This window comes from Equus caballus, chromosome 25 (assembly GCF_041296265.1).
Source record: "Equus caballus isolate H_3958 breed thoroughbred chromosome 25, TB-T2T, whole genome shotgun sequence".
Classification (NCBI taxonomy): Eukaryota; Metazoa; Chordata; class Mammalia; order Perissodactyla; family Equidae; genus Equus; species Equus caballus.
Genome location: NC_091708.1, coordinates 26,927,620 through 26,952,512, shown reverse-complemented (window position 1 = coordinate 26,952,512; position 24,893 = coordinate 26,927,620). Strand labels below are relative to the sequence as shown.

General features: G+C 47.9%; 1 protein-coding gene across 39 annotated transcripts in view; it reads right to left on the bottom strand.

Annotated features, from left to right (window-relative positions):
• ZNF618 (zinc finger protein 618) overlaps nucleotides 1-24,893 on the bottom strand; it is a 183,664-nt gene that overhangs the window by 128,769 nt on the left and 30,002 nt on the right. For 7 of the 39 annotated variants that reach the window (XM_005605735.4, XM_014735984.3, XM_023628704.2 and 4 more), the window contains exon 1: nucleotides 13,073-13,462. The exons of 24 other annotated variants lie outside the window; for them this stretch is intronic. In XM_005605735.4, coding sequence (XP_005605792.2) covers nucleotides 13,073-13,252 — 180 coding nt within the window. In that variant the 5' untranslated portion in view covers nucleotides 13,253-13,462. Of the gene's footprint in view, nucleotides 1-13,072; nucleotides 13,463-24,893 lie in introns of those variants that run through there. 8 more of the 39 variants (XM_070251170.1, XM_070251172.1, XM_070251171.1 and 5 more) reach the window with 3 other exon arrangements.

Genomic DNA, 24,893 nt, shown 5'->3' with positions numbered 1-24,893 from the left:
AAAGATGAAAACTCTAAGAAAAGAAATAACAGGAAATGCTAGAAATCAAATGCACAGCAACAGAAATGAAGAATGCCTTTGACAGGCTCCTCAGCAGAATGGACACAGCTGCAGAAAGAATCACCAAGTTGGAAGGCAGGTCAACAGAAACCACCCCAAGTGAAACACAAAAAGATAAACGAATGACATGATACGAACTTCTGGTTTCCACTTCCACACATAAAGGGCTTGGAAGTCACTGCCTTTCCTCGCAGCGAGAAAAAAGCTGAACAAACCGAAAATCAACAACTTGTCTGAGATCCATCAGAGAATTGAAGTCACAGGGCAAACCACTGCCCCCAAAGCTGCAGGGACAGGCGACGAAAGAGAATCACCACTTACCATGAGCCTCGGCTGCCACTGCACCCAAGACCTGGGAGGAACACTCGGGGTGACTGCTGGAGAATGAGCATGGACTAGCTGGAGAGAGGACAGCTCCTGGGGGCCCAAACCTTTCCTGAGTTCTACTTCCGGGAGCCTCACCAGATTCTCGGGGTTTTAAGATGGAAGAAAAATCTCCTCGTGGTTCTAGCAGGGGGAGGGGTAAGGTAATTTTGAAATACACCCAGAACATGTGTTCTATTTAACAAAGGCCTACCCTCAAGGGAAACTATACCAGAGTCTAGCCAAAGTGAGTTTTACCAGGGCCTAACTGACATGGGGGGTGGGGGGGGGAATACCCATAGCCAGTCCCCACTGGCCTTTCTATCTCACCTAAGAGGGAAAATAAAAATCTGAGAAGCACTTGTTAAGGTCACAGCCCAGGGGCACAGGCCCTGAAAGACTGAGAACTAACCATAAGATTCTACAATGCTTCCCCTCCCCACACACCTTACTACCACATCAGTGGGACTCCTGACTAAGAACAGGGGAGTATAGCTGATAGACCAGACCTGAAAGGCTCAGACTCTATTTAAGGAGTCTTGAGGGAAACTCGAAGACAACAGGGAAGACAAAAACAAGGACACCAGAGGAACTTTTAGCCTCTAACAGCTACAGCTACAGCAAACTGTTAACACGGCCAGATAGAAGTAAAACCTCAAACTAAAATGCTGATTAGCTTGGTTCCTATTACTAGCTACATCATGTGTGTCTTTCAACAAAAAAATTACAAGGCGTGCTAAAAGGCAAAAAACACAGTCTAAAGAGACTCACAAGGCATCACAGCCAGATTCAGAGATGACACAGATTTTGGTAATATCAAGCCAGGAATTTAAAATAACTACGATTAGGGCCGGCCCCATGGCCAAGTGGTTAAGTTCACGCGCTCCACTTTGGCAGCCCAGGGTTTTGCAGGTTCAGATCCCAGGCACGGACCTGGCACCGCTCATCAAGCCACGCTGAGGGGGCGTCCCACATGCCACAACTAGAAGAACCCACAGCTAAAATATACAACTATGTACTGGGGGGGGGGGGTGCTTTGGGGAGAAGAAGGAAAAATAAATAAAATCTTTTAAAAAAATTAAAATAACTATGATTAACATGCTAAGGGCTCTGATGGAAAAGGTGGACAACACGCAAGAACAGATGGCAATGTAAGCAAAGAGATGGAAACTCTAACAAAGAATCAAAAGGAAATGCTAGAAATAGAAACTTCCCAAATTGACAAAGCAAAGAGAAAAAAAGAAGGTAAAAATGGAATCAAACATCCAAGAACTGCGGGACAATCACAAAAGGTGCAACATATACACAATGAGAAGACCAGAAGGAGAAGACAGAGAAAAGGAACAGAAAAGATACTTGAAGGAATGATAGCTGAGAATTTCCCAAAATTAATGACAGACACCAAACCACAGATTCAGGAAGCTCAGAGACCTTCAAAAAGAATAAATAACAAAAAAGTAATACATAGGCATATCATATTGAAACTGCAGAAATCAAAGAAAAAGAGGAAATCTTGAAAGAAGCCAAAGGAGAAAAAAAAGAAAAAAAAAAAAACAACAGTGAGTTTACCTATAGAGAAACAAGGACAAGAATTACATTGGATTTCTCTCCAAAAACCACACAAGCAAGAAGAGAGTGGAGGGGCCGGCCCGGTGGCGTAGTGATTAAGTCTGTGTGCTCTGCTCCGGTGGCCCAGGGTTCACAGGTTCAGATGCTGGGCGCAGACCTACACCCTGTGCATCAAGTCATGCTGTGGCAGCATCCCACGTACAAAATAGAATAAGGCTGGCAAAGATGATAGCTCAGAGACAATCTTCCACACACACAAAAAAAAAGAGGGCTGGCCCCATGGCCAAGGGGTTAAAGTTCAGGTGCTCCACTTTGGCAGCCCAGGGTTTCACTGGTTCGGATCCTGGGCATAGATATAGCACCACTCATCGGGCCATGCTGAGGCAGCGTCCCACAAAGCACAACCAGAAGGACCTACAACTAGAATATACAACTACGTACTGGGGGGGCTTTGGGGAGGAGACGAAAAAAAAAAGATTGGCAACAGATGTTAGCTCAGGGCCAAACTTTAATAAAAAAGAGAATGGTCTTGTAATAAACAAATAAAGTAAAAGATAGTGAAGTGAAATATCTAAAGTGTTGAAAGAAAAAAAAACCACTAAGCTAGAAATCTGTATCCAGTCAAATTACCCTTCAAAAGTGAAGGAGAAATAAAGACAAAATTGGAGGGAATTTGTCACTAGCAGACCTCCCCTGCAAGAAATGTTTAAAGTTCCTCAGAGAGAAGAAAAATAACGTAAGTCAGAAACTCGCTATACAGAAAGAAAGGAATAGTGCTGGAGAGGGAATAAATGAAAGTAAAATGAAATCTTTCATTTGTCGTATTCTTAATTCACCCATCAGATAACAGTTTGTTCAAAATAACATCAGCAACAACATACTGGATGACGATACTTAGAGATAAGTGAAATGAATGACAGCAATGTTATGAGGATGGGAGGGAGCAACTGGGAATACTCTGTTACAAGGTGCTTGCCTTACCTGTGAAGTGGCATAATGTCATTCGAAAATGGACTTAGAGTAATTGTAAGCGTACACTGCAAAGTGTAGGGCAATCGCTAAAAAAAACTTTTAAAGAACTGAGATGCTATGAAAGGAGAGAAAATGGAATCTCATAAAATGCTCAATTAAAACCAGAGGAAGCAGAAAATAAGCAGAACACCAAAAAAAAAAAAAAAAAAAAGTTAAGAAAGAACAAGGACAATAAATACAAAAGTTTCACATTTGGTCTTTATTAATACAACTATGTCAATAATCACTTTAAATGTGAATGGTCTAAATACACCAATTAAAAGAGAGACAATCAGAGGGGATAAAAACAAAACAAGATTCAACTATATACTGTGTACAAAAAAATCCACCTTAAATATAAAGACACATGTATTTAGGCTAAAAGTAAACATATGGAGAAAGATACATCATGCTAATACTAATTAAAAGAAATCTGGAGAGCGACATTAACTTCAGACAAACCAGAAAACAGAGCAAGAAAAATTGTCAGGGATAAGAAGGGCATTACACAATGACTAAGGGGTCAATTCCCCAAGAACATGTGACAAATCTTTAATGAGTATGCACCTAACAATACAGCATCAAAATATGTGAGGCAAAAACCAATAGAACTACAAGGAAAAAGACAAATCCACCATCAATATGTTCTCTCAATAACTGACAGATCCAGCAAGGAGAAAATCAGTAAGGATATAGTTAAACTGAACAGCACCATCAATCCACTGGATCTAATTGACATCTACAGACTACTTCACCCAACGACAGAAGAATACACATTCTTCTCAAGCTCAGATGCAACATTCCCCAAGACAGATGACACACTCAGCCATAAAACACACCTTAACAATTTAAAAAAACAGAAACCATACAAAATATGCTCTCAGACCACAATGAGCTTAACCAGAAATAAATAACAGAAAATTGTGGTTAAATTTCAAAATATTTGCTGGAAATACGCTAGAAAACTCCAAAATATTTGGAGATTAAACAACACCCTTCTAAATAACACATGAGTCAAAGCAGAAGTCTCATGAGAAACTAAAAAATATTTCGAACTAAGTGAAAATAACAACTATCAAAATTTGTGGGAAGCAGCGAAGACCGTGCTTAGAGGGAATTTTCCAGCACTGAATACATTTCTCAGAAAAAAAGATCTAAAATCAGTAATCTACGCATCCATCTTAGAAAACTAGAGAAAGAAGAGTGATATAAACTTAAATCAACGAGAAGAAAAGAAATAATAAAAATTAGAGCACAAATCGATGAAACTGCAAACTGGAATCAGTAGAGAAAATTAATGAAACCAAAGATTGGCTGTTTGAAAACATCAATAAAATTGATGAAACTCCAGCCAGGCTAACCAAGAAAAAAAGACAGAAGACACAAATTACTAATATCAGAAATGGAAAGAGGCCATCACTACTGATCCCACGGACATTAAAAGGATAATAAAGAATATTATGAACTCTGCCAACAAATGCGATAACTTTGATGAAACGGACCAACTCCTTGAAAGATGCAGTCTACCAAAACTCACACAAGGAGAAACAGATAATCTAAATATGCCTACATTTATAAAAGAAACTGAATCAATAATTAATAACCTTTCAAAAGAGAAAGCACCAGGCCCCGATGGTTTTGGTGGTGAATCCTAACAAACGCTAAAGGATGAAATGACATCAATCCTCTACAATCTCTTTCAGGAAACAGAAGCAGATGGGACGCTTGTCACTTGTTACATGAGACCAGCATTACTCTCACACCAAAACCAGATAAAGATGCTATGAGAAAGGAAAACCACAAACCATTCTCTCTCCTGAACATTGAGGCATAAATCATCAACAAAATATTAGCAAACAGAATCCAATAATGTATAAAAAGAAGTGTACACCATGACCAAATGGGATTTATTCCAGGCATGCAAGGCTGGCTCAACGTTCGAAAATTAATTCATATGATACATCAAACCAATAGGATAAAGAAGAAAAATCACAGTATCATATCAACAGATACGCATTTGACAAGACTCAACACCCATTCATGATGAAAACTCTCAAAATCCAGGAATAGATGGGAACTTTCTCAAGTTGATCAAGAACATGTACAGAAAAACCTACAGCTAACATCATACTTAAGGTGACAAGCCAGATGCCTTCCGCCTAAGATCGGGAACAAGGCAAGGACATGCCCTTCTCACCACTCCTATTCGACACTGCCTTGGAAGTCCTAGCTAACGCAATACGACAAGACAAGGAAATAAAAGCTATATAGATCGGGAAGGAAGAAATGAAACTGCCTTTATTCACAGATAACATGACTGTCTATGTAGAGAATCCCAAAGAATCGATTTTTTAAAAACTGGAACTAAGTAGTGACTATTGGAAGGGTGCAGGATACAAGGTTAATATAAAAAAGTCAATTGCTTTCCTATATACTAACAATGAATAATTGGAATTTGAAATTAAAAACACAATACCACTTCTATCAGCACCAAAAAAAAAAAAAGAATTACTTAGGTATAAATCTAACCAAATATGTGCAGGCTATATGAAGAAAACTACAAAACTCTAATGAAAGGAATTAAAGAAGATCTAAATAAATGAAAAGATATTCCATATTCACGGAAGGAAGACAATATCGTTAAGATGTCAATTCTTGCCAATTTGATCTACAGAATGAACACAATCCCAGTCAAAATTTCGGCAAGTTATTCCATGGGTATCAACAAACTGATGCTAAAGTATATATGGGAAGTCAAAAGACCCAGAATGGCCAGCAAAATATTGAAGAAGAACAAAGTCAGAAAGGTTATACTACCTGACCTTGAGATTTACCATAAAGCTACGGTAATCAAGACCATGGTGTTGGCAGCAGAGTAAACAAATAGGTCAATGGAACGAATTAAGAGCTCAGAAAAAGACCAACGTGAATACAGTCAACTGATCCTTGAAAAAGGCAATTCAACGGAGAAAGGATAGCCTTTTCAGCAAATGATGCTAGAAAAATTGGACATCCACGTGCAAGAAAACCGCACTCAGGCCTGTCCTTGTTCCCCAGCACAGAGACACCAGCCATGACCACTTTCTCTGGGCGGCATGTGTCAGCACTCCTCGCAGCTGTCAGCTACTCTTCCCTCTGCCTCATCCAGCCCATTTCATGCCCAACCACCCCTGAGTCAGGTCAAAACTCTCCCAGCCCGTGGGAACCTTCGCTGTCAAGTTCAGGCCTTTCCTCGCTCCCATTTCCACTGCAATTTCTTCCTTTCCTTTTGTCTACACAAATTCCTTCCTGGAGGAACGATATCTATTTTTCAGTCCCTGATTTCTCCCTAGCACTGTGCACACAGTAGACACTCAGTAAACACTTCGTAAACAAACAAGCTTTCGAGTGATGTACAAGCCGTATGTCTACTGAATACGTACATCAAAATATCCACACACCAAACAGCAACACCCAGACTGACTATCTCTGAGTGGGAAGGTCACGAATGAATTTGTTTTTTATTCCTTTTTTGCTCGTCTGGACTTCCTAACTGTTCAATAGTGAACATGTATTACGTCGGATAATAAAAATAATAGAAGCAAAAAAAAAGGCAAGAAAACACAACATAAGAAAGGGCAGGTTTATACAAAGGGACATCAGCAGTGATGAATCACTTCAGAGAAGGCACTTTTGGCTTTGTAAAAAGCTTTGGCCTAAATTTTATGCAAGGAGTAGGCCAAAAAAGGATGGGACGGGCAGGACACTTTTCAGGCTGGTGAGAAGTTCAGAAAGTTCTGTGTCCGCTAAGAGAAGGCAGAAGCTGCTCCTCCTTGCCGCCTTCCAGCCACGCGCTGTTTCCTTCTCTTCTCCTCAGGGGAGCCCACAGCGGTTCCCAGCTCACCAGTTCTGAGCTCGGAGACTCCTGACTCCTTTGGCCTCTGGGGGTTTCTCCTTCAGATGTGGGTGTTTTGCGACTCCAGAAAATTCTGGAGTAATTCTCTGGATCTCAGGCCTCAGAGCAGACTCCAGGTGCATGACACTGATCGATTTGACAGATGAGGAAACAGACCAGAGAGGGGAAGGAACCGACCTACCGTCACCCAGCTATTAAGGGGAAGAAACAGGACTCAGGATTCCAACCTTAGTATGACAGATGCTAAAGCTTCATGATCAATGAAGCTTTATGTTCAAATCACTTTTAAAAATGGCAAAGGAACTGAGGGACTGATCTGGGCCAGGTTCTGAGCCAGGACCGCCCACTGGAAAGCCACTGTCCCTGCCCTCACGGAGTTTGCACGCTAGCAAGGGAAACCCCTCACACAACTCCTAATCACCACACAACTGACTTCCGCCCGTGAAACGGGCCACCCCGGTAGCGCCTGCGCCCTCAGCCAGGTGGAATCCAAAAGTATGGCTAAGCAAAACTAGCCACGTGGCAACCAGAGACGTCCACGGCTCAGTGCCATCAATGTGAGTACAAGCGGTCATCACTGCGGCTCTTTCCTGTGGGCCAGGCACTGGGCTCGGCCCTTCATATCCAGTATTTCTCGTAATCCTCATGACCACCCTGTGACGGGAGCTCATTTATCCCCATTTTACAGGCAAGTAAATGGAGACTCCGACAACAAGTGAAAAGATCAAGGTCTCCTTCCCTCTCACAGAAGCTTCCGAGAGCACCTTCTCCTGGCACGGCCCCTAGCATGGGCTGCACCCAGAAGGATCCCCCAACATCCACACACTCACAAGTCACAGCTAAGGGGCCTCCCAGCCTCCATGGAACTCCACACCAAGAGCTTCTCCAGGCAGAGTTCTCAGGGACCACGCAGGTGACCTCTGCATCGCCACGGCAACTGGTGGAGCGAGGCCCGTCAGGAGCATGCAGGTACAACAAAGGCCTGAGGGAGGAGAACCCGGGAGTGGGAACCCAGGAGGAGCCAGGCTGGGAGCTCTTCCGGTGGAGATTCTCCACTCTGGAGCCAGGAGCCGCAGGGGAACCCTAGGCCCAGCCCAGGGCTCTACGTGCTCCTCAGCTCCTATCCAGGTGCTCCCCAGCTCCTACCAGGCATCAGGCCCCTGCCTGGTCCGGACAGGATGGGACCCTGGCTGCAGGCCCTTAGCATCCTTGCTCTCTCAGATCGCAAGAGGACAGGGAGGCTGGGGTCATGGGGAGGCTTCGCCCAGCTCTGCCGTGGACTGACGGCTAAAAGGCGGCAGTGCCCTCCCTTGCTACGGAGTCAGGCACATGGGCTCCCACCTGGCTCTGCTGCCCATCAGCAGACTAACTTTCTGAGCCTCACTTTCCTCATCAGTAAAACGGGGAGGACAACGGCACCTACTTCAGAGTCGTCCCGAGGATGAAATACATATGATGTACATCATAGGAAACACATACGATGTTCTACATGTTGTTGAACTGGCTGTTCATCTGGGCAGCCCACAGGGCGGGGGTCCTGCTGCCTGGTCCAACCCAGTGCCTAGAACAGAGCCTGGCACACTGAAGGCCCTCAACAAACAATTCTCAGATGGATGGATAAGGATGAAAAGAGAATGGGACCCTTCTCGACTCTGTGCCACCTGTACCCTGGAGGCGGTGGATACGCTGAATGCTGAGCCGGGGGCATCCCAGGCTGGGCGAACGCTTCACTTGGCTGATGGCTACATCCGCAGGTGACCAAACAGGCGTCCAGCATCCCTAACCAGGGACCACAGAAGGCTCGTCATCCTTGAGAGGTGGTCTTCCGACACCTGTTGGCCTCGCCCCAGTAAGTTTCACACGGGAAGGGCTCAACAAACAGGCTCAAGGCAAGCTCACAGCGCCCTCTCCCTCCCAAGTAAATGGAATTCTTCCTCCCGCTCCCCCGACTTCCTCAGACACATAAACCTTTGCTGCTGCCCCCAACCCCGGAGAGCCCTGAGGGCTCAGCAGCCGGGGTTCAGGTATCCTCTGCAGCTCCATCAGGTGCTGTGACAGTTTTTTAAATTTTCATGATTTCCAGACCCCTCGGCACTACGCAGAGGCAGTGACTTCCCTTTTTCTGGGCCTCAGTTTCTCCATCTGCAAATTGGGACAAACCATCCTCGCCTGGCCGCTTCCCAGGACCACCATGCAGAATCAGCGAGAATGCAGATGCTCTGCAAGTCTGAACTGCTGAATCAAGGCGGTCCTGGCATCCTGAACTCCTCGCGGAGGAGGTTCCACCTTGCGACGAGGCCAGCGCCACGCTCAGAGGACACAAGCAACGGCAACCTAGGAGCCAGCCAGGCCTCTCTTGACTATGAAAAGGCTCCCACTCGCCAAGTCTGCTCCTGGCAGAAAAGTCTGCCAGCATGGATGGCAAGAAAGCCTGGCAGCCAGTTTTCCTCTTCAGGGGCACGCCCTCACACACAATTCAACTCATAAATAAAAATCTGATTATCACAGGCTTTTCCAAAGCCAATGTGACTGAGTTCTAATCTTTCATAAAAAAAAAAATCATAAAATATTCAAGCGAGGCCTGTGCGTCTCAGGAGACCAGAAGTGGCTCTCGGCAGCCATCAGCCACAGACATGCCAACGGGGGCCCCAGGACCTCCGCCATCAGCCGCCGGAGCATCTTGCCCGCCACGGCTGGTGTTCAAGTCAGTAACAGTGAGCAGGTCCGGGCTCTGCCAGCGCCGGCTAACTCTGCAGCTAGCCAGCTCCCCTTGGCTGCTCTCCACGCTCTTGGCTCTTCCTGAGCTACAGGATCGGGGATGCCCTAGGCTCCTTTTCAGACTGTGCGGTGCTGAGAAGAGGCTGAAAGGGCCCAAACGGGGCCTGTCGAGCCCCTAATGCACACGAGGAGAGGAAACAAGAAAAAAAAAAAAACAGGGAGATCACTAATTCAGGTTCACCAGGAGGAGGCTAGCCAATGTAGAAACTGCAGCTTCTGCAACCTGGCCTACGGAATCTCCCTTTCTCGGATTCAGTCCCTCATTCATTCATGCAAAAGTTATTTGCTGTGAGCCTTCTCTGTGCCAGACACTGGGAACAGCAGGAGAATAATAAAATGAGGGATACGGACAAAACCCTGGCCCTCCTTCGCGGACTCCAGGCTGGTTCCAGGGCTGGGGCAGGGCCAGCACAAGACAACCCTGGGACGCCCTGCAGAGTGGAAGTCAGTTCTCAGAGAATGATGGGGACTTGTCCAAAGAACAGAGGAAGCTGCCTGAAGGGGCTGCCACTGGCCAAATCTGGAATAATTCAAGCAACAGAATAACGATAGTAATGGATTATAGCTCATGAAAAAAAAAAAAAACAGCCAAGAGTCTAAACTGATGTAAAGACGTAAGTGAATAAATAAATAAAGGGGGGGGAAAGGAGAGCTCGTTCTCCAGTAGAATTCCAATTAATAAATGCAGAAGGGATGATGGAAGCGGAAATCACTATTTGGCAAACACCACGGTAATAACTGTTGTAGGCAAGAAGCAGCAGTGGATGCTAAAATTAGTGCACAGAGAGTATGATGAGAAATAAGTTATCTGCAGAGTCGCGAAGTACCTCCCCACAAAATACTTCTCAATGCAAAGGGTAAGAGTGGAAACCCGACAAACGCCACCTTAAGTGTCCAAAGTCCCTATCACCAGCAATAAGGGGCATCAACAGCCCGTACCCCCTGCTCTGGCGCACGGAGAAGGGGACAGCATCACTTCCGGGGACCTACTGCCAGAAATGCATAACTTGAACCAGGGATGCAGCACGTCCCACAAACCCCGAGGTGCCGTCTACGAAATAACCAGTCAGGACTCTTCAAAGAGATCCAGGGCACGGAATCCAGACAAGGGCCAAGATCTGTCCCAGACCGGGGGAGACTAAGGAGACATGACGACTGAATGCAGTGGGGGACCCCGGATTGGATCCTGGGCCAGAAAAAGGCCATTAGTGGAACCACTGGTGAAATCTGAATAAAGTCTGTAGATTAGTTCATAGTACCGCAGTTCTATTAATTTCCTGTAGTAATACTAATTTCCTAGTACAATTGGCGCGTTATATAACGGTTATATAAGGTGTTAACATCTGAGGATGTCGGGTGAAGGGAAACTCTTTGTATCATTTCTGCAAATTTTTATGTCTGAAATTCTTTCAAAATGGAAACTTTAAAAACAATTTTTGTAAGCCCTGTCCTCACAAAGTTTACCTTCTTGTGAAAGGCGAAAGGGGCAGCTGATAGAAAGGAAGTATAATTTTTTTTAAGGAAAAAAGTAAAATATATACTATTAGATGGTAATAGTACTATGGAGAAAAATGGAGCAAAAAAAGGAGGATGGGATAGTGGGAGGGCATAATTTTAAATAGCATGGTCAGAGAAGGCCTGCTGAGAAGAACAGATCAAAGTGAGGGAATGAGCCAAAAAAATAACAAGGGAATAGATTCTGGGTAGAGGAACAGCAAGTGCAAAGGCCCTGAGGTTGCAGTGCCTGGTGAGACAGAATAAAAACAAGGCCATAGTGAGCCAGGGCAATCTCTCAGCTCCATCCCTGCTTCCAGGGGAGTTGGCCACCCCAAAACCCCCTCCCTATGCCCCAGTTCCTCTTGAACAAGTTGCCAGATCAGCTACCTGGTCTGCACAGCAGAGTCACCTCTTCGGCGAGATTAAGTCCTAAAGCCAGTACATAAACCTGGAATCTTACGCTTTAAACTTCCAATGAGCTACTCCTTAGGAAAGCACCATGCTGGAGATCGTCTTCCCATTTTTCTAGAAATCCAACAGCCAGTCTGTCCTCTAGACAGAGCAATGCTTCCAGGTGAGCACCAGATGAAGATGCTGGCCTGCAGTAAGGGGCCACATTGCAGGAAAGACACACACCTTGCAACACAACAAGCAGAGTCAGCCGGGCAAGATGCTCTGGCTCTGAGGGACCAAGAAAACATCCGTTCTCACCTCCTAGCCATGTTTGCCCCGGGGCACCTGCCCCTGCACGATTCACAGTCTCCAGTTAGGCGCACGTCTAGTGAGATGCTGCAACACCTGCTCGTCAGATCTTGTCCCTGTTTCAAAACCTTCCCATGGGAGGGCGTCCAGGCTAGACCGGTACACTTTCCATCTACAACTAAAGGACAGTGCGCATCTCCTAACTACAAGAGAATCACACACTGAATTCGGTGTTAAGCTTTTCTTGTATAAATTTTCTGCTGGGACCTGTTAACCTATCTGCCAGCGAGCTCAACACGGGGACCACGATGAAACAAACGGCCAACTGACACCAGCAAAAAGATGCGGAATCGCCAGTCCTGCTACGACGTCAGCTCGCTTCGCTTTCTGGGCCTGCCCTCACGGCTGTGATTTTTTTATTGCAGCCATATAACACGGTCATATTTTCTGCTAGTAAAATTGTCCCAGGGTCATACAATGGAATCAAATTGATCAATATTTCATGGTGCTGCTACAAAAAAAGCTTTCTGGTGTCCCAGTGCTTCCCTCTAACGCCACAATACACACACACACACACCGCACCCCCAAGAATGGCCCATCTTCATCAGTACAAGGCGATGATGCTATCTCCTCTCAGGGCTGCTGTAAAGATACATGTGATAAACACCAACTAAGTACTTTCATTCATTCACTCAACAAATATTTAATAAGCATCTACTACGTCAGGCCCTTGGTGGGAACTAAGGACACAGTGAAGAGTAAGACAGACACGGACTGTGCCCTCATGGGGCTTGGCCTGGTCATATTCGGTTCCTTGGTTAGCAAAATTCTCCACCCAGTTTTCAGGGTCCTCCACAAAGACACTTAGTATCCGTCTGTCCCAGTGGCTGTCCATCCATCTCTCTTTCTCTTCTTCCTCCTCCTCCCCCCCACACCCCTTTGGTCCCACCGCTCCCCAAATACTCTCTCTTAAGTTGACCACCTGCTGTCTGCAGCCTCCCTCAGATGATATTTTTAAGCATTTTGAAATACCACTTGCACATAAAGCCCCCACTAACGACAATCTTGCTCCCTCTTCATCAGAGCCTGGAATGGCCTCCCCTTTCCCCTCAGCTCATCTCAGTATTAACCATACCACCAAGTCACGCAGCTCCTACAGCAGGTGTCCCTGACCCCCATGAGCCGCCCCCCCCATACCTCAGCATCCTCAAGGTCAAAGAGAGCCAACAGCCGGACTCCTCGGGAGTTCGCCTCGCCCTTTGTCTCATCTCCCTGACAATGGCAGGGCAAGGACCACATCCAGCCTGTCAGAACGCCCTGCCCCCATTCAGCCCAGGGCAGGCAGGGCAGCAGCTCTGGGTGAGCCGGGGCATCCATGGCACTCCACGGTGGCCAGTGTGGCAGCAGGCGGCAAGCTCAGGGGAGGCAGGGAGGCGGGTTTCTCAACACAAAATCTCCGGACCTCGCACAGAGCCCGATGTATAATAGATGCTCAACAAATAATGGCTGGTTGACGCCGACTGTTTCTCTTTGAAAGTTTTGCTGAGCAAAGCAGAGGACTTCCTCTGTGGTTCACGGAGAGGAAATGAGCAATTACATGCTAACTGTGCACTGCAAACATGGAGGGAAACTGTTCTCAGAAACGCAGGGTGCACATTTCAGTGGGGCAGGGGCCGTGCAGGGAACGCCCACAAGAAAACCAGGCTGGGGTCCAGAGCTGGCAAGACAAGCCCGGTCCACCGGTTCCTGCCCACTGTTGTCGGTGGGAGCATATGTGCACCGCTGCCCGGGTATGCAGGTTGTGCAAACAAGTGGGAAATCTGAATTTTTAAAGATGAGCAACTAAATCAATTATTGTGGCCACACAATGCTTCATCTCTGTTCAAACCCTCCTCCCCTTCTCCGCCCAGCCCCCCGTCTTGTTTACCCCAGTTTGAACAGAAAAGGTGTTTTTATAATTAGCATAGTGTTTACATTCTAACAGGAGCTTTCAAAAGGCTTAAAAATAGACGGATTCCTTACACCCCTTAGAGTTCTTCCCCCTAAGATCTTGTTTACACTAGCCTTTTCCTTAGCAAAGCTTCTTTTGAAAAGGTCAGGCGCAGTTCACAAATTCGGAAACGGGCAGCTCCAAATGACCGGGATCTGGGGGGACACGTTTTAGGCAACTTCCAAGCCCCACCCCGGGTGCCTCTGGCTTGTGGGGTGAGGGGGGGCAGGCGGGCTCCCCCACACAAGCTGGTTCTACAGAGGAGGCTCGCAAAGGGAAGCCCAAGGGGAGTGGGATTCTCTGCCAGGTCTGGAGAGCCCGGCTCCTGGACCTCGGCAGGCCTCTGGGATCCTAGCACCCACAGGGACTCTGGTTTAAGAAAACCCAACTCGGGATGCAGACACCGCCTTGGTAAGGGCTAGTCACCCCATTTACAGAAAAGGTGTTCTCCTAACAAAAAGAACCAGAGAAGAAAGCTCCTTAAAAGCAGCTCTGTGCCAGGGTAATATTTAAGTGTTTCTGTCTATTCACCTTAGCCAGCAGGGCATTAACAAAAGACGCGCTTGAAGAGCGAAAGAGTGGCCGGGCAAACAAAGTTCATCTTTCTTTACTGCAGGACTTTTCAGAGCCTTTAAAGGTCCCATGGCTGCTGTGAATCTCTAAGACAAGAGTACACACCTTTCACAGGTTTACCTCGCCCTAAACTCGTCCTCCCCCTTCGGACTACCCAGGGGGCATACTCCGCAGCAGCCACCTTTCACGGATGAGGGAGCAAGCCTAAATCTCTAGGATTCAGAAGGAAGGGCCTTGCCTAAGAGCCACAGCTATTAATTAGTGACCGAGGCTGCCCTCAAGCCCAGGACCACAGGCACCCTCCCTTGAGACCAGCACCACCTGAGATCTGATCTGACAGAGAAGACAAGACAGTCACCCCAATATCCAAGCACCAGGGAGCGATTCCTGCCGACTCCCAGCCTGCTCTTAGCACAAACCGCTGCAAAGGTATAAACCACGAGCCAGGCCCAGAGCTGCAGGATCTTGGTTCTAGGAGGCCTGAGGGGTCAGTCAACTCTTGCTCACGTACCTCCAGGGACAGGGCTGTCACGCTCTCTTTCAGGTTTCGTGTCTGGATACTGGCTAGAGAGGAAGAACATTTCTGGTGTTTGCTTTCCCGTGACTGCAGTGTTGCACACCGTAGGGTTTGGCTGGGGGATGTGGGTTTATTTAAATACATGTGCAGAAGAAAGCAGGCAGCCACTGAGTCTTGGAGACACGGCCGCTCTGAATTCAAATCTCAACTCGACCACTTACTCCTGGACAGGTCGCTTGGGACCCGGCAGCCTCACCTGTCACAGTGGGGGACACCACGCCCAGCTTCGGGGGGTCCTGAATGCGACCCTGCAGCAGCCCCCTTCACCCGGCACAGGTGCTGGGTAAACGGCACAGGTGTCAGGTGAAACCCACTCTGCTCACACCGCTCTCTTCAGAGCTGCCACCTCAGCCTTTGGGTCGCCCTGTCACCCTGGAAACTGCCCAGATGAACGTGACATGAAGGAAGGACAGAGACCCAATGGCATCTGCAGTAACAGCTGCCTCTGACCAGAAGGGACTAGAAAAGGCTAACGAACTCTGGTGCTGAAGGGGTGTTCAAAAGCCAGTCCATAATTTAACTGTACAGATGGGGAAACCGAGGCCCAAGGGGCGTGGGATACGGCTCAGCACACACAGCAGGTTGGCGGGGGCTGCAGAGAGGGCCTCCGACCCCGTGCGTCCCTCCTTCAGGGTACCCCACCCCGGCGGGGGAGGAGGACGAGAGAAGAACTCCAGGAAGGTGGTGCGACGTCTCCAAACCCTCATCACGTTCCACTGATTTTTTAATAGACTTTAACAATTTAGTGACACCAGCGGAGCTTATAAAGTAGTTTAATTGAATTAATTAGGCAGTCACGACTTACTCCTGAGTTCCCCCTTTGGCTCCGGGGAGGCTGTGCCAGCCGCCTGTTTAACCCTTTGCATCCTAGAGAGGCTGTCGCTCGCTGCCACTTAAGACAATTCACCAGAGTCTCCGCCAGTGTCTTCCCTAAGCCAGCTCTTAGCCCAGTCCTACGCGTACCCCAACACCAGCACGTGTCCACACCTGGCATCTGCCTGTCCTGGGTGGCTAGAATCCCATCCTAATAACACGAACAGGGAGGAGATGCCCTTGTGTGGCTGAATGCTGTCTTCTCCTGCAGGTTCCCCAGGTGACAGGGCAGCAAGGGTTGGGGGTCGGTGTCCCAGCACGGGACTGCCCATTGGGCTGGACCAGGCAATGACCACCTACTCTCCCGTCTCCCTAGCCTGAACTCGCCTTACCATAAAGGAGAGGCTGGTGCATGCCACTCAAAGTTGGTCCACGCACCGGCAGCATCAGGACCGCCTGGGAGCTTGTCAGAATGCAGCCTCTCGGGCACCAACCTCACCCACTGACTCAGAACCTCTGGGGTGAGGCCCCGAGAACCGGGTGATGCTTACACACGCTGGAGTCAGAGAGGAAGTGGTCTGGGTGATCACTGAGATTCCTTCTAGATGAAAAAGTCTGGGAAACAATCCAAGACATGAAAACCAACTCACTTACAAGATACACTTCACAGCATCATTTATAACAGGGAAAATCCAGAAATAGACGAATATCCCCCAAACAGGGCATTGCTGGGTAAACTAGGCTACAGCCACTTCAGGGAACACCACACAGCCAAAACCGCAGGGTTTCCAACAAAATTGGGCATCACTAATTTTAGAATGTGGAGGGTTTTTTCCCAAGCAGAGGAGAAACTGCATCTATTGCACCCATTGGTTAAAAAAAGAAAAAAACAATAATTACAAGGGAAAAAGATCCAAATGTCAACGGTGCGAGCTTCTGATAGAGATCGAGGGGTGATTCTCTCTCTTCCTCATACTTTTGTGTTTTCCAACTTTTTCTATAAAGAGCATTTGCTACTTTTCATAATGAAGTAAAACAAACTTTGTTTTACACAAAACAGATTCTGTGAGAAGACACTGTCTGGAAAGCAGAAAGTTCCACGATAACTGGAATGCACCCAGCATTTGGGCTGCTTAGCTCTCAGGCTAGCCTGGGAGCTCCCCGCGGGCTGGGACAGGACGGGCCCTGCGCACAGTAGGTCTGCAGGGAGGAAGGGTTGGGTGGATGGACAGAAGTGGTTTCAGATGAACCACTCTACGAAACCAAGTTTTTCCCTGGCATGTATGTGGACAAATTATTTAAGTAAAAACGTAATGGCGAGGAGAGAAATCAACCCTGAGGAGCCAGTCCCAAGAGAAAGGAAATTCACCCGGTGCCCACGAAGACGTCCTGTGCGGCACCTCACACACTCACGCTTTCTCCTGCACACACCTGGCTGGCAGGGACACACTCATCAGGCCAGTAATATGTCACTGTTTCCAGGAACTCCTAAACCCCTGAACTGGCGCTCGGGTGGCCAGTCCACCCCAGCTGGCTCGTGGTGAGCGGACGTGGCAGGAATCAATAGTTACAAAGGGGAGGGCAGACAGCAGGCGTGGATTAGAGCTGGCCGGGCAGGACGGGGACTCAACCCACACTCTGCTCTCTTTCTGTGGTCTGGGAAGCCACTGCACCAACTGCCTGGCAGGAGGGACAGTACAGAACAAGTGAGGCTGCGGGAACTCATGGGAGAGCCATCTAGGATGGCAGGGACGGGGTGGGGCAGGGTACAGGATGAGATGGGAGCATCCCCTCGCCCAAGCACCAGGGGCTAGGACGGCAGGGGGAAAGGGCAGGGACATTGCCACTGTGCTGAGCTCCTGCTCATCGCTAAGCAAGCCCAGGCTTTCCCCAGAGAGGAAAGCATGTCACCATACTCATCCCCCCTCTCCCCAAACCAGAGTGAGCAAGCACACGGCCCCACAAGCGCACTGGATGGCTGTCCACCGGGCCTGGGATGGCCAAGTTTTCCCAAATCTCAGGAGAAGTCCATCAGAAGCTGAGTGGGGGACAACAAACGGAGTGATGACCCTGAGCCACCTGACCCTTCCCCTGCCTCATCCTGCATTTTCTCCATACCTGTTGTCAAGGCCTGTAACAGCGCCCCACCCGGACGCAGGGGGACAGAGACACACAGGGCCTCTGGTCCCTGACCTCCAAGCTAGAGCCAACAGGCTCTCCACATCCCAGAATAACCCAGGCTGTGGGTACCACCTGCTCAGGACAAGCCTTGATCTCCCTTTAGCATCACACAACTGTGCTACGTACAAGGACCATCACATCCAACCTACTCTTTTCCCAAATAGAGCACCTCAAACTCAGAGAGGGAGAGTGCCCTTGCTCAGGTCACACAGCAGCAGAGGGGCAGAAACGCGCCTCAAACCCCAGACTCCTGACTCGTATCCCAGCTCAGCAGTGGCTTGGGCGCTACAGGAGTCACCAGCTTAGGAGATAAATGGTGATTGCCCAGGGGCTGGCTGGGTACCATTAAGTCCTACAGAACGGGACCAGAAAAGAGAACCCAAACATAGTAATGAGCTCCCTGTCCCTAGAGGGATTCAAGCAGAGGCTGGACAGACGATCTCCTGGCAGAAATGACACTTACAAAATTAAAGAACAAGACCCGGGTTTTCAGGGTGGAGGAGGAGAATGACTTTGACATTCCATCCTTATTGTGTTATCTTATGATTCTTCCCCAGGGAGGCAGACCAGTGTCTGATAGTGACGAGAGATAAGGCTGATGAGGTCTTCAAATCGGGTTCCACTCCTCCAGCCTGCTTCAGGGGCCACCCTGGGAGAGGCCCGGCAGGTGAGGACCTGTCTCCTCAGGGTGGACCGACCTGTCAGGCATCAGAGCCACAGGGTCCAGGGCCCACCTACTTTTTGGGGCCCACAGAAATGCTTAGTTTCTTTTAAAATCAGAATAAAGAAACTGAACTTTTAGGTCAGAAAAAATGTTTAACATATAATATTAATATACTCATCTTTATACCAATGCAGTCATAAAGTATAATTTTTAATATTTTTTAATGAAGGAAAGAGCTCACAAAGGCAAAAGTGCCTAAGGTCAAAGTCATAATGTGGCCCTTCCTCCCCATGTAAAAAAATCACTTTTATCTATTTAATATACTGAGCTCCCATGTAAGACTTCATTTGTGAAAGCGATCTTTGGCTAAAAAGATTTTTAAAATCTTGTAGTGGGTAAAAACGGTTTTTCTCTACAAAAGTTTAGGGTCTTAACTTAGGAACAGACGACATGTGGTGTCCTATTAGTCACCGAACTTTTCCAAGCCAAAAGCTCCATTCGTTTGACCCATCAGCACCTCCCAGTTCTCACCACCAATCCTGATGCGTCACTGGCTTTTTAGGCGTCAGTGTTTCTCAGTAAGAAATGTAGACACACTGTGCGTTATCCTTTTCACGTTATTTCTAAGGAATGTCTCGAGACACAGAAAGTGCTAGATGGAAAATAACACTGCCAACCTCTTCAGAAGGGGATCCCACACTTCGGACTTGCTCCCAAGCACAGTGACGTCTCCTTTATTCCAAAAGGAGCAGTTCAAGTCTGAAGGACGGAAACCCTGGGAACTGGATAAACGAGTCAGACAGTTCCGTCAGGAGAAGGGAGAATCCTTTAAAGAAAGATCTAGCTAAGGAAAACTCAGCAAATCCCAGGACAGTTCCCTGAGCGAGGTTGTTGCCGGCCAGGGTGTGGAAGCATTGCTGGGGGAGTTTGTTAAAATCGCAGATTCTCGCCCTCCCCCCGCCCCTGAGATCCAGAAACAGCAGGTCTGAGGATGAGGTGTGCACGTGCCAGCTGCTCTGCTGCAGGAGGCCCTTTCAGAAAAGTGCTCATCTACTAAGGATGAAATAGGTTTGGCGGTGTCCCCAAATTGCTGGGCCCTTGTTTCCTGGTGCTAGTTAGGGGTGAGGCTCGGCCTTGTGGGGCCTCCTGTTCAGTAGCCTCAGAAATGGAATGGGCACAGCCCAGTGGGCTTCTCTCGACATGCAACACCCCCAACACACACACACACACACGCACGCGTGCCCAATCCCTCTGCTCTTCCAGCTTTATCCTCTCCGGAACGGCTCACCCCACCCCGGGGCTGAAGAAGTGGGGCTCCAGCACGGACATCTCCTCCAACCTGCTCACTGTCAACGTGGTTCAGTTCTGGGCCAGAAGGAGCGATAGCCAGGAAACCTCACCTGAGATGGTGAGAGCGAACAGCCCATGGCCGGAACCTGGGAGGGTGGGATGAGGAGCAGGTGCCAAACAGACCCAAGAGCCCCAGGAAGGATGGAGCTCCGGGGGCCAGAGTGGCCCAGCCTGCTTGCAAACACCAGAGGGGTGTGGTGGACACTGTTTTGTTTCGGCCTCTTCAGCATCCATTCTTCCAGTACAGAACTCTCCTGTCCTTTCACGAACCCACAATCTAAGTGGTTTCACGGGCCATCCCCAGCCCCCCACTCCAGGAGAAGAATCAAATGACCCAGGGACATCCGGTCAGAACAACACACCCTCCTGGCACTGTGGCTGGCTCAGGGATGAGCCTGTGACCCAAGCTGGGCCGACGGGAGCCTTCCTTGGGACTTTGGTTGAAAGCCTTGGAAAACAGATGCTCTCTTTTCACGGGGACTACTCCACTGAGGGGAGAACTAAGTCTGGCGATGCTACAGCCATTCCTGCCAACACCTGGGGAGGGCCTACCTGAAGGCTACGTCGACACCAGGAGACGAGAGCGGAGAGATGGAGAGCAACACATTTCGGATAACCTCATCTATGTATCTGGCCCAGTGCTGGGTTTCTCAGTAGCTATGCCCATCAGTGGCCCTTTTGGCGTAAGGAAGGTTGAGATGAGTTTCTGTCACTTGCAACCGAAGGGGTCTTGACTCAAATGGATGGTCTGTTGTATGAACTGGCAGATCTGGTTTAAAGTGAGAGGGAGTCCTCGCTTTGCTGGGAATCAGTGTGACCTTGGGCAAGCCACACGACCTCTCTCAGTGTCCATTTCACCCCAAGCTCCCAAGGTTGTGGTGGAGAATTAAGTTATATCACAAAGAGTACATGAAGCCCTTCGGACGTGATTTAGCACTTGTAGGTACTCAACAGATGTCAGGAAAGAAAGCAGCAGCCTAAGAGAAGAAAGTCGCAGGCACCCCCACTTGCTAAGGAAACGCCCAGCCTGAGGATAGCCCGGCAGAGCAAAACGCCCACCAGAGACCCAAATCAAAGAGGAACATGTAGGAGAAGTTCTTTCTTAAGAAGCCTAACCCTTGGCATACGCTCTGCACTTCATGGAGCTCAAAGCCGCTTCATACCCTCCTCTGTCCCCACAACCCTTGCTACCAGAATGAGAGTCTCCAAAGCAGACAGTGGCACAGCCTTTACAAGGGCCCGTGGGTAACAGCATTAAAATGCAGTCTCTGATCCCACAGCGCCTCTCCCAGGATGCCATCTTCCCAAAGTACCCTCACAAACGCAAAATAATAGTGATAAAAGAAGCACTCGTGCTTCCAGTCATGACGGAGGAAGAGGGGCCAGGTTAACCAGCCGCCTTCAACAACCAAGAAACTGGAAAAAATATACGAAGCCATGATTTCTCATCATTGGGCCATAGGCAGCACAGGACAGGAATCCCTGAGAGAGGAAACGCAGACAAGGTGGGGTCTAGGATCGTGCCTGCTAACTGCTGGGAGAATTTCCCAGTGGCAGGACAGGGAGGGGGAAGGCCAGCAGAGTTCGGGGGTCCCCCTGAGTTGAGGAGACAGTTTAGCACAGGGGAGGGGAAGGAAGCTAGAATGTGCAGGGTAGAGAATTGGAGGAGAGAGAGGAGCCCAGGGACTGAACAGCCAAAGCAGAGAAATCTCATAATATACAAGGGCATCGGGTTGAGTACTCAGAAAAGTATGGCCTCAAGAGTGGGGAAAAATTAGTTCCAGACCAGGGACCTTCTCTGGAAAGAGCCAGACGGTCAATACTTTATGCTTTGTGGGTCATCGTGGAATGAAAGAAGCCACAGACGTAATGAACAAGCATATAGCTGTGTTCCAAAAAAACTTTATTTACAAAAGCAGGTGGGGCCGGCCCCGTGGCGCAGCGGTTAAGTTCACATGTTCTGCTTCTCTGCGGCCCAGGGTTCACTGGTTTGGATCCCCGGTGTGGACATGGCACTGCTTGGCAAACACCATGCTGTGGTAGGCGTCCCACGTATAAAGTAGAGGAAGATGGGTGTGGATGTTAACTCAGGGCCAGTCTTCCTCAGCAAAAAGAGGAGGATTGGCAGTAGTTAGCTCAGGGCTAATCTCCCTCAAAGTGGCAGGCCAGATCTGCCCCACGGACTGTAGTTGGCCAAACTTTGGTGTTTTCTAAAGACAGCTCTGGTCCCACAAACAATTTAACTGCTGTGGTAGGCAGAACAATGGTCCCCCAAAGATGGCTGCATCCTAATCCCCACCTGTGAATATATTAGGACACATGCAAATGAAATCAAGGTTGTTAATCAGACGACCTTGAGATGGGGAGATCGTCCTGGATTATCTGGGTGGACCCAGTGCAAGGGTCTCCCTAAACAAATGAAGGAGCCAGAATAGGAAAAACAGACCCACAGCAGCATGAGGACTCGGCCCAACATCGCCGGCTTTGAAGACGGAGAAATGGAGCCACAGGCCGCGGAATGCAGGTGACCTCTAGAAGGTGGAAAAGGAAGCAGAGTCCCACCTACAGCTTCCAGAAGGAATACAGCCCTATCCACACCTTGATCTTCGTCCAGCGAGAACCATTTTGGACTTCTAATCTCCAGACCTATAGGCTAAATCTGTGTTCTTTTCAGTCCCTAAGTTTATGGTAGTTTGTTACAGCAGCAGTAGAAAACTGAAAGAATGAATACAACAGCAATAACAGAACAAAGCACAAAAAATATTTACAGATTCCTAAAACAGCCAGCACCGAACAATGTGAAAGTCACAATGTCTGTCAATCAAAAGTTACTAGGCATGAAAGAAGCAAAAGATCAATTAATAGGAAGAGACCTAAAAATGACACAGATGAAGACTCTAAGAACAGTAAGACAAGTATCATAAATGTACACCATAAATTCAAGAAGGGAGGGGAAAACATGAGCTTGTTAGAGAGAGACACGGGACATATAAAAAAGACCCAAATCAGGGGCCGGCCTGGTGGCATAGCGGCTAAGTTGTGCACTCTGCTTCGGAGGCCCGGGGTACACAGGTTCAGATCCTGGGCACGGACCTAGCACCGCTCATCAAGCCATGCTGTGGTGGCATCCCACGTAAAACAGAGGAAGATGGGCACCGATGTTAGCTCAGCGACAATCCTACTCACACACACAAACACGCACCAAAAAAAACCAAATCAAACTTGTGGAGATGAAAAACACAATACCTGGGATGAAAAATACACTGGATAGGATTAAGACAGACTGGACACTAAAGAAAAGACTGACGAACTTGAAGACACAGCAATAGAAACTATCAATGAAACACAGAGAGGAAAAAGACGGACAAAAATAAACAGGGCATCAATAAGCTGCGGGACAGCTTCAAAAGGTCTAATATACACGCAATTGGAGTCCCTGAAAAAAATGAGAGGGGACAAGGGAGAAAAGATACGTAAAGAAATAATGTCAAAATTCCCCAAATTGGTGCAAACCCACAAAACCCAGAAGCTCAATGAATCCCAAGCAAAAGAAACAAACAAACAAAAAAAAAACCCAACTCTCAGGCACATCACAATCAAACTACTTAAAACCAGAGATAAAGAGAACATCTTAAAAGTAGCCAGAAATTTTAAAAACACATTACGTACGGAAGAACAAAGACAAGAATTACAGCCAACATCTCATCAGAAACTATTAAACCGGAAGACAGTGGATCAGCATCCTTAAAGCACCGAAAGAAAAAAAAACCATCAACCTAGAATTTGATAGCCAGCAAAAATATCTTTCCAAAATAAAGTACAAAAACTAAAGAGATTCGTGACCAGCAGACCAACACGACAAGAAGTGCTGGTTCTCAGGTTATAACAGCCAGGAAACTGGCAACACCCAAAATACCCATCAGAAGGGGACCGGCTGAATAAAATATGGTAGATCCTTAAGATGGAATGAAAACCTAAGCAGATCTATTGGGGCTAACTTGGACCGACCGCGCGATATCCTATTGAGTGAGAAAAGCTAAGCTGTAAAACCATACGACTGGTTCACATTTGCACCTGTAAATGCATAAGCAAAGACCTGGCATGATGTACTCCACTGTCCTACTGTGCTTACCTGCTGGAAATGGGGCTTAAGAAGATGGGGAGCAACGTGGAGGGCCCTTTCCATTTTCATTCTTTATTCTACTTACTTCTGTGTCATCTGAATTGTTTTCAAAGAACATATATTCATGTGATTTCAAACTAAAAATTTAAAAAAAAAATAGATTCCCCAGCTGGGGTTCAAGGCAAGCCCAACAGACAGTAAGTTCTTGAGAGCTGGCTAGAAAGGTCGAGCAGGCGAACACAGCCACTCACACACCCTTAACCGAAGGAACGGTGCTCCTGTATCAGGGAAGGTCGTCCTCTTTCACGGAGCGTGCAGCTTCAGGACGAACGCACATGGAGCGGTGAAGGGGGAAGGGGACACTCGCCTAGCCAGCCAGATCAGCCGAATCAACGCTGCCGATCAGTGAGATGACAGATGTGACAGCCACAAGTGAGGGTCAAAAGTGAGAAACAGGATGAGATCCAGACACTACAGCATTTCTGTAAATTCTTAAAACAGGCACACAGAACAAGAGCCCACATTTTGCAAGAAGATGTATAAACAAAAGATGCATGTTAAATAAACAGAACGAATGGCTTGGAGACAGGGGTAGAGCAGAGCAGGAGGGGGGAATGGGGTAACAAGAACCAATTAAAGAAAGAAAGGGCTGTACACAAGCCAAAAATGATCACGCACCCTACACTGAGTATAAGTGACCTGCCACCCATGAGCTTGACAAAGGAGAGGGGAAAAAGGTAACATTCG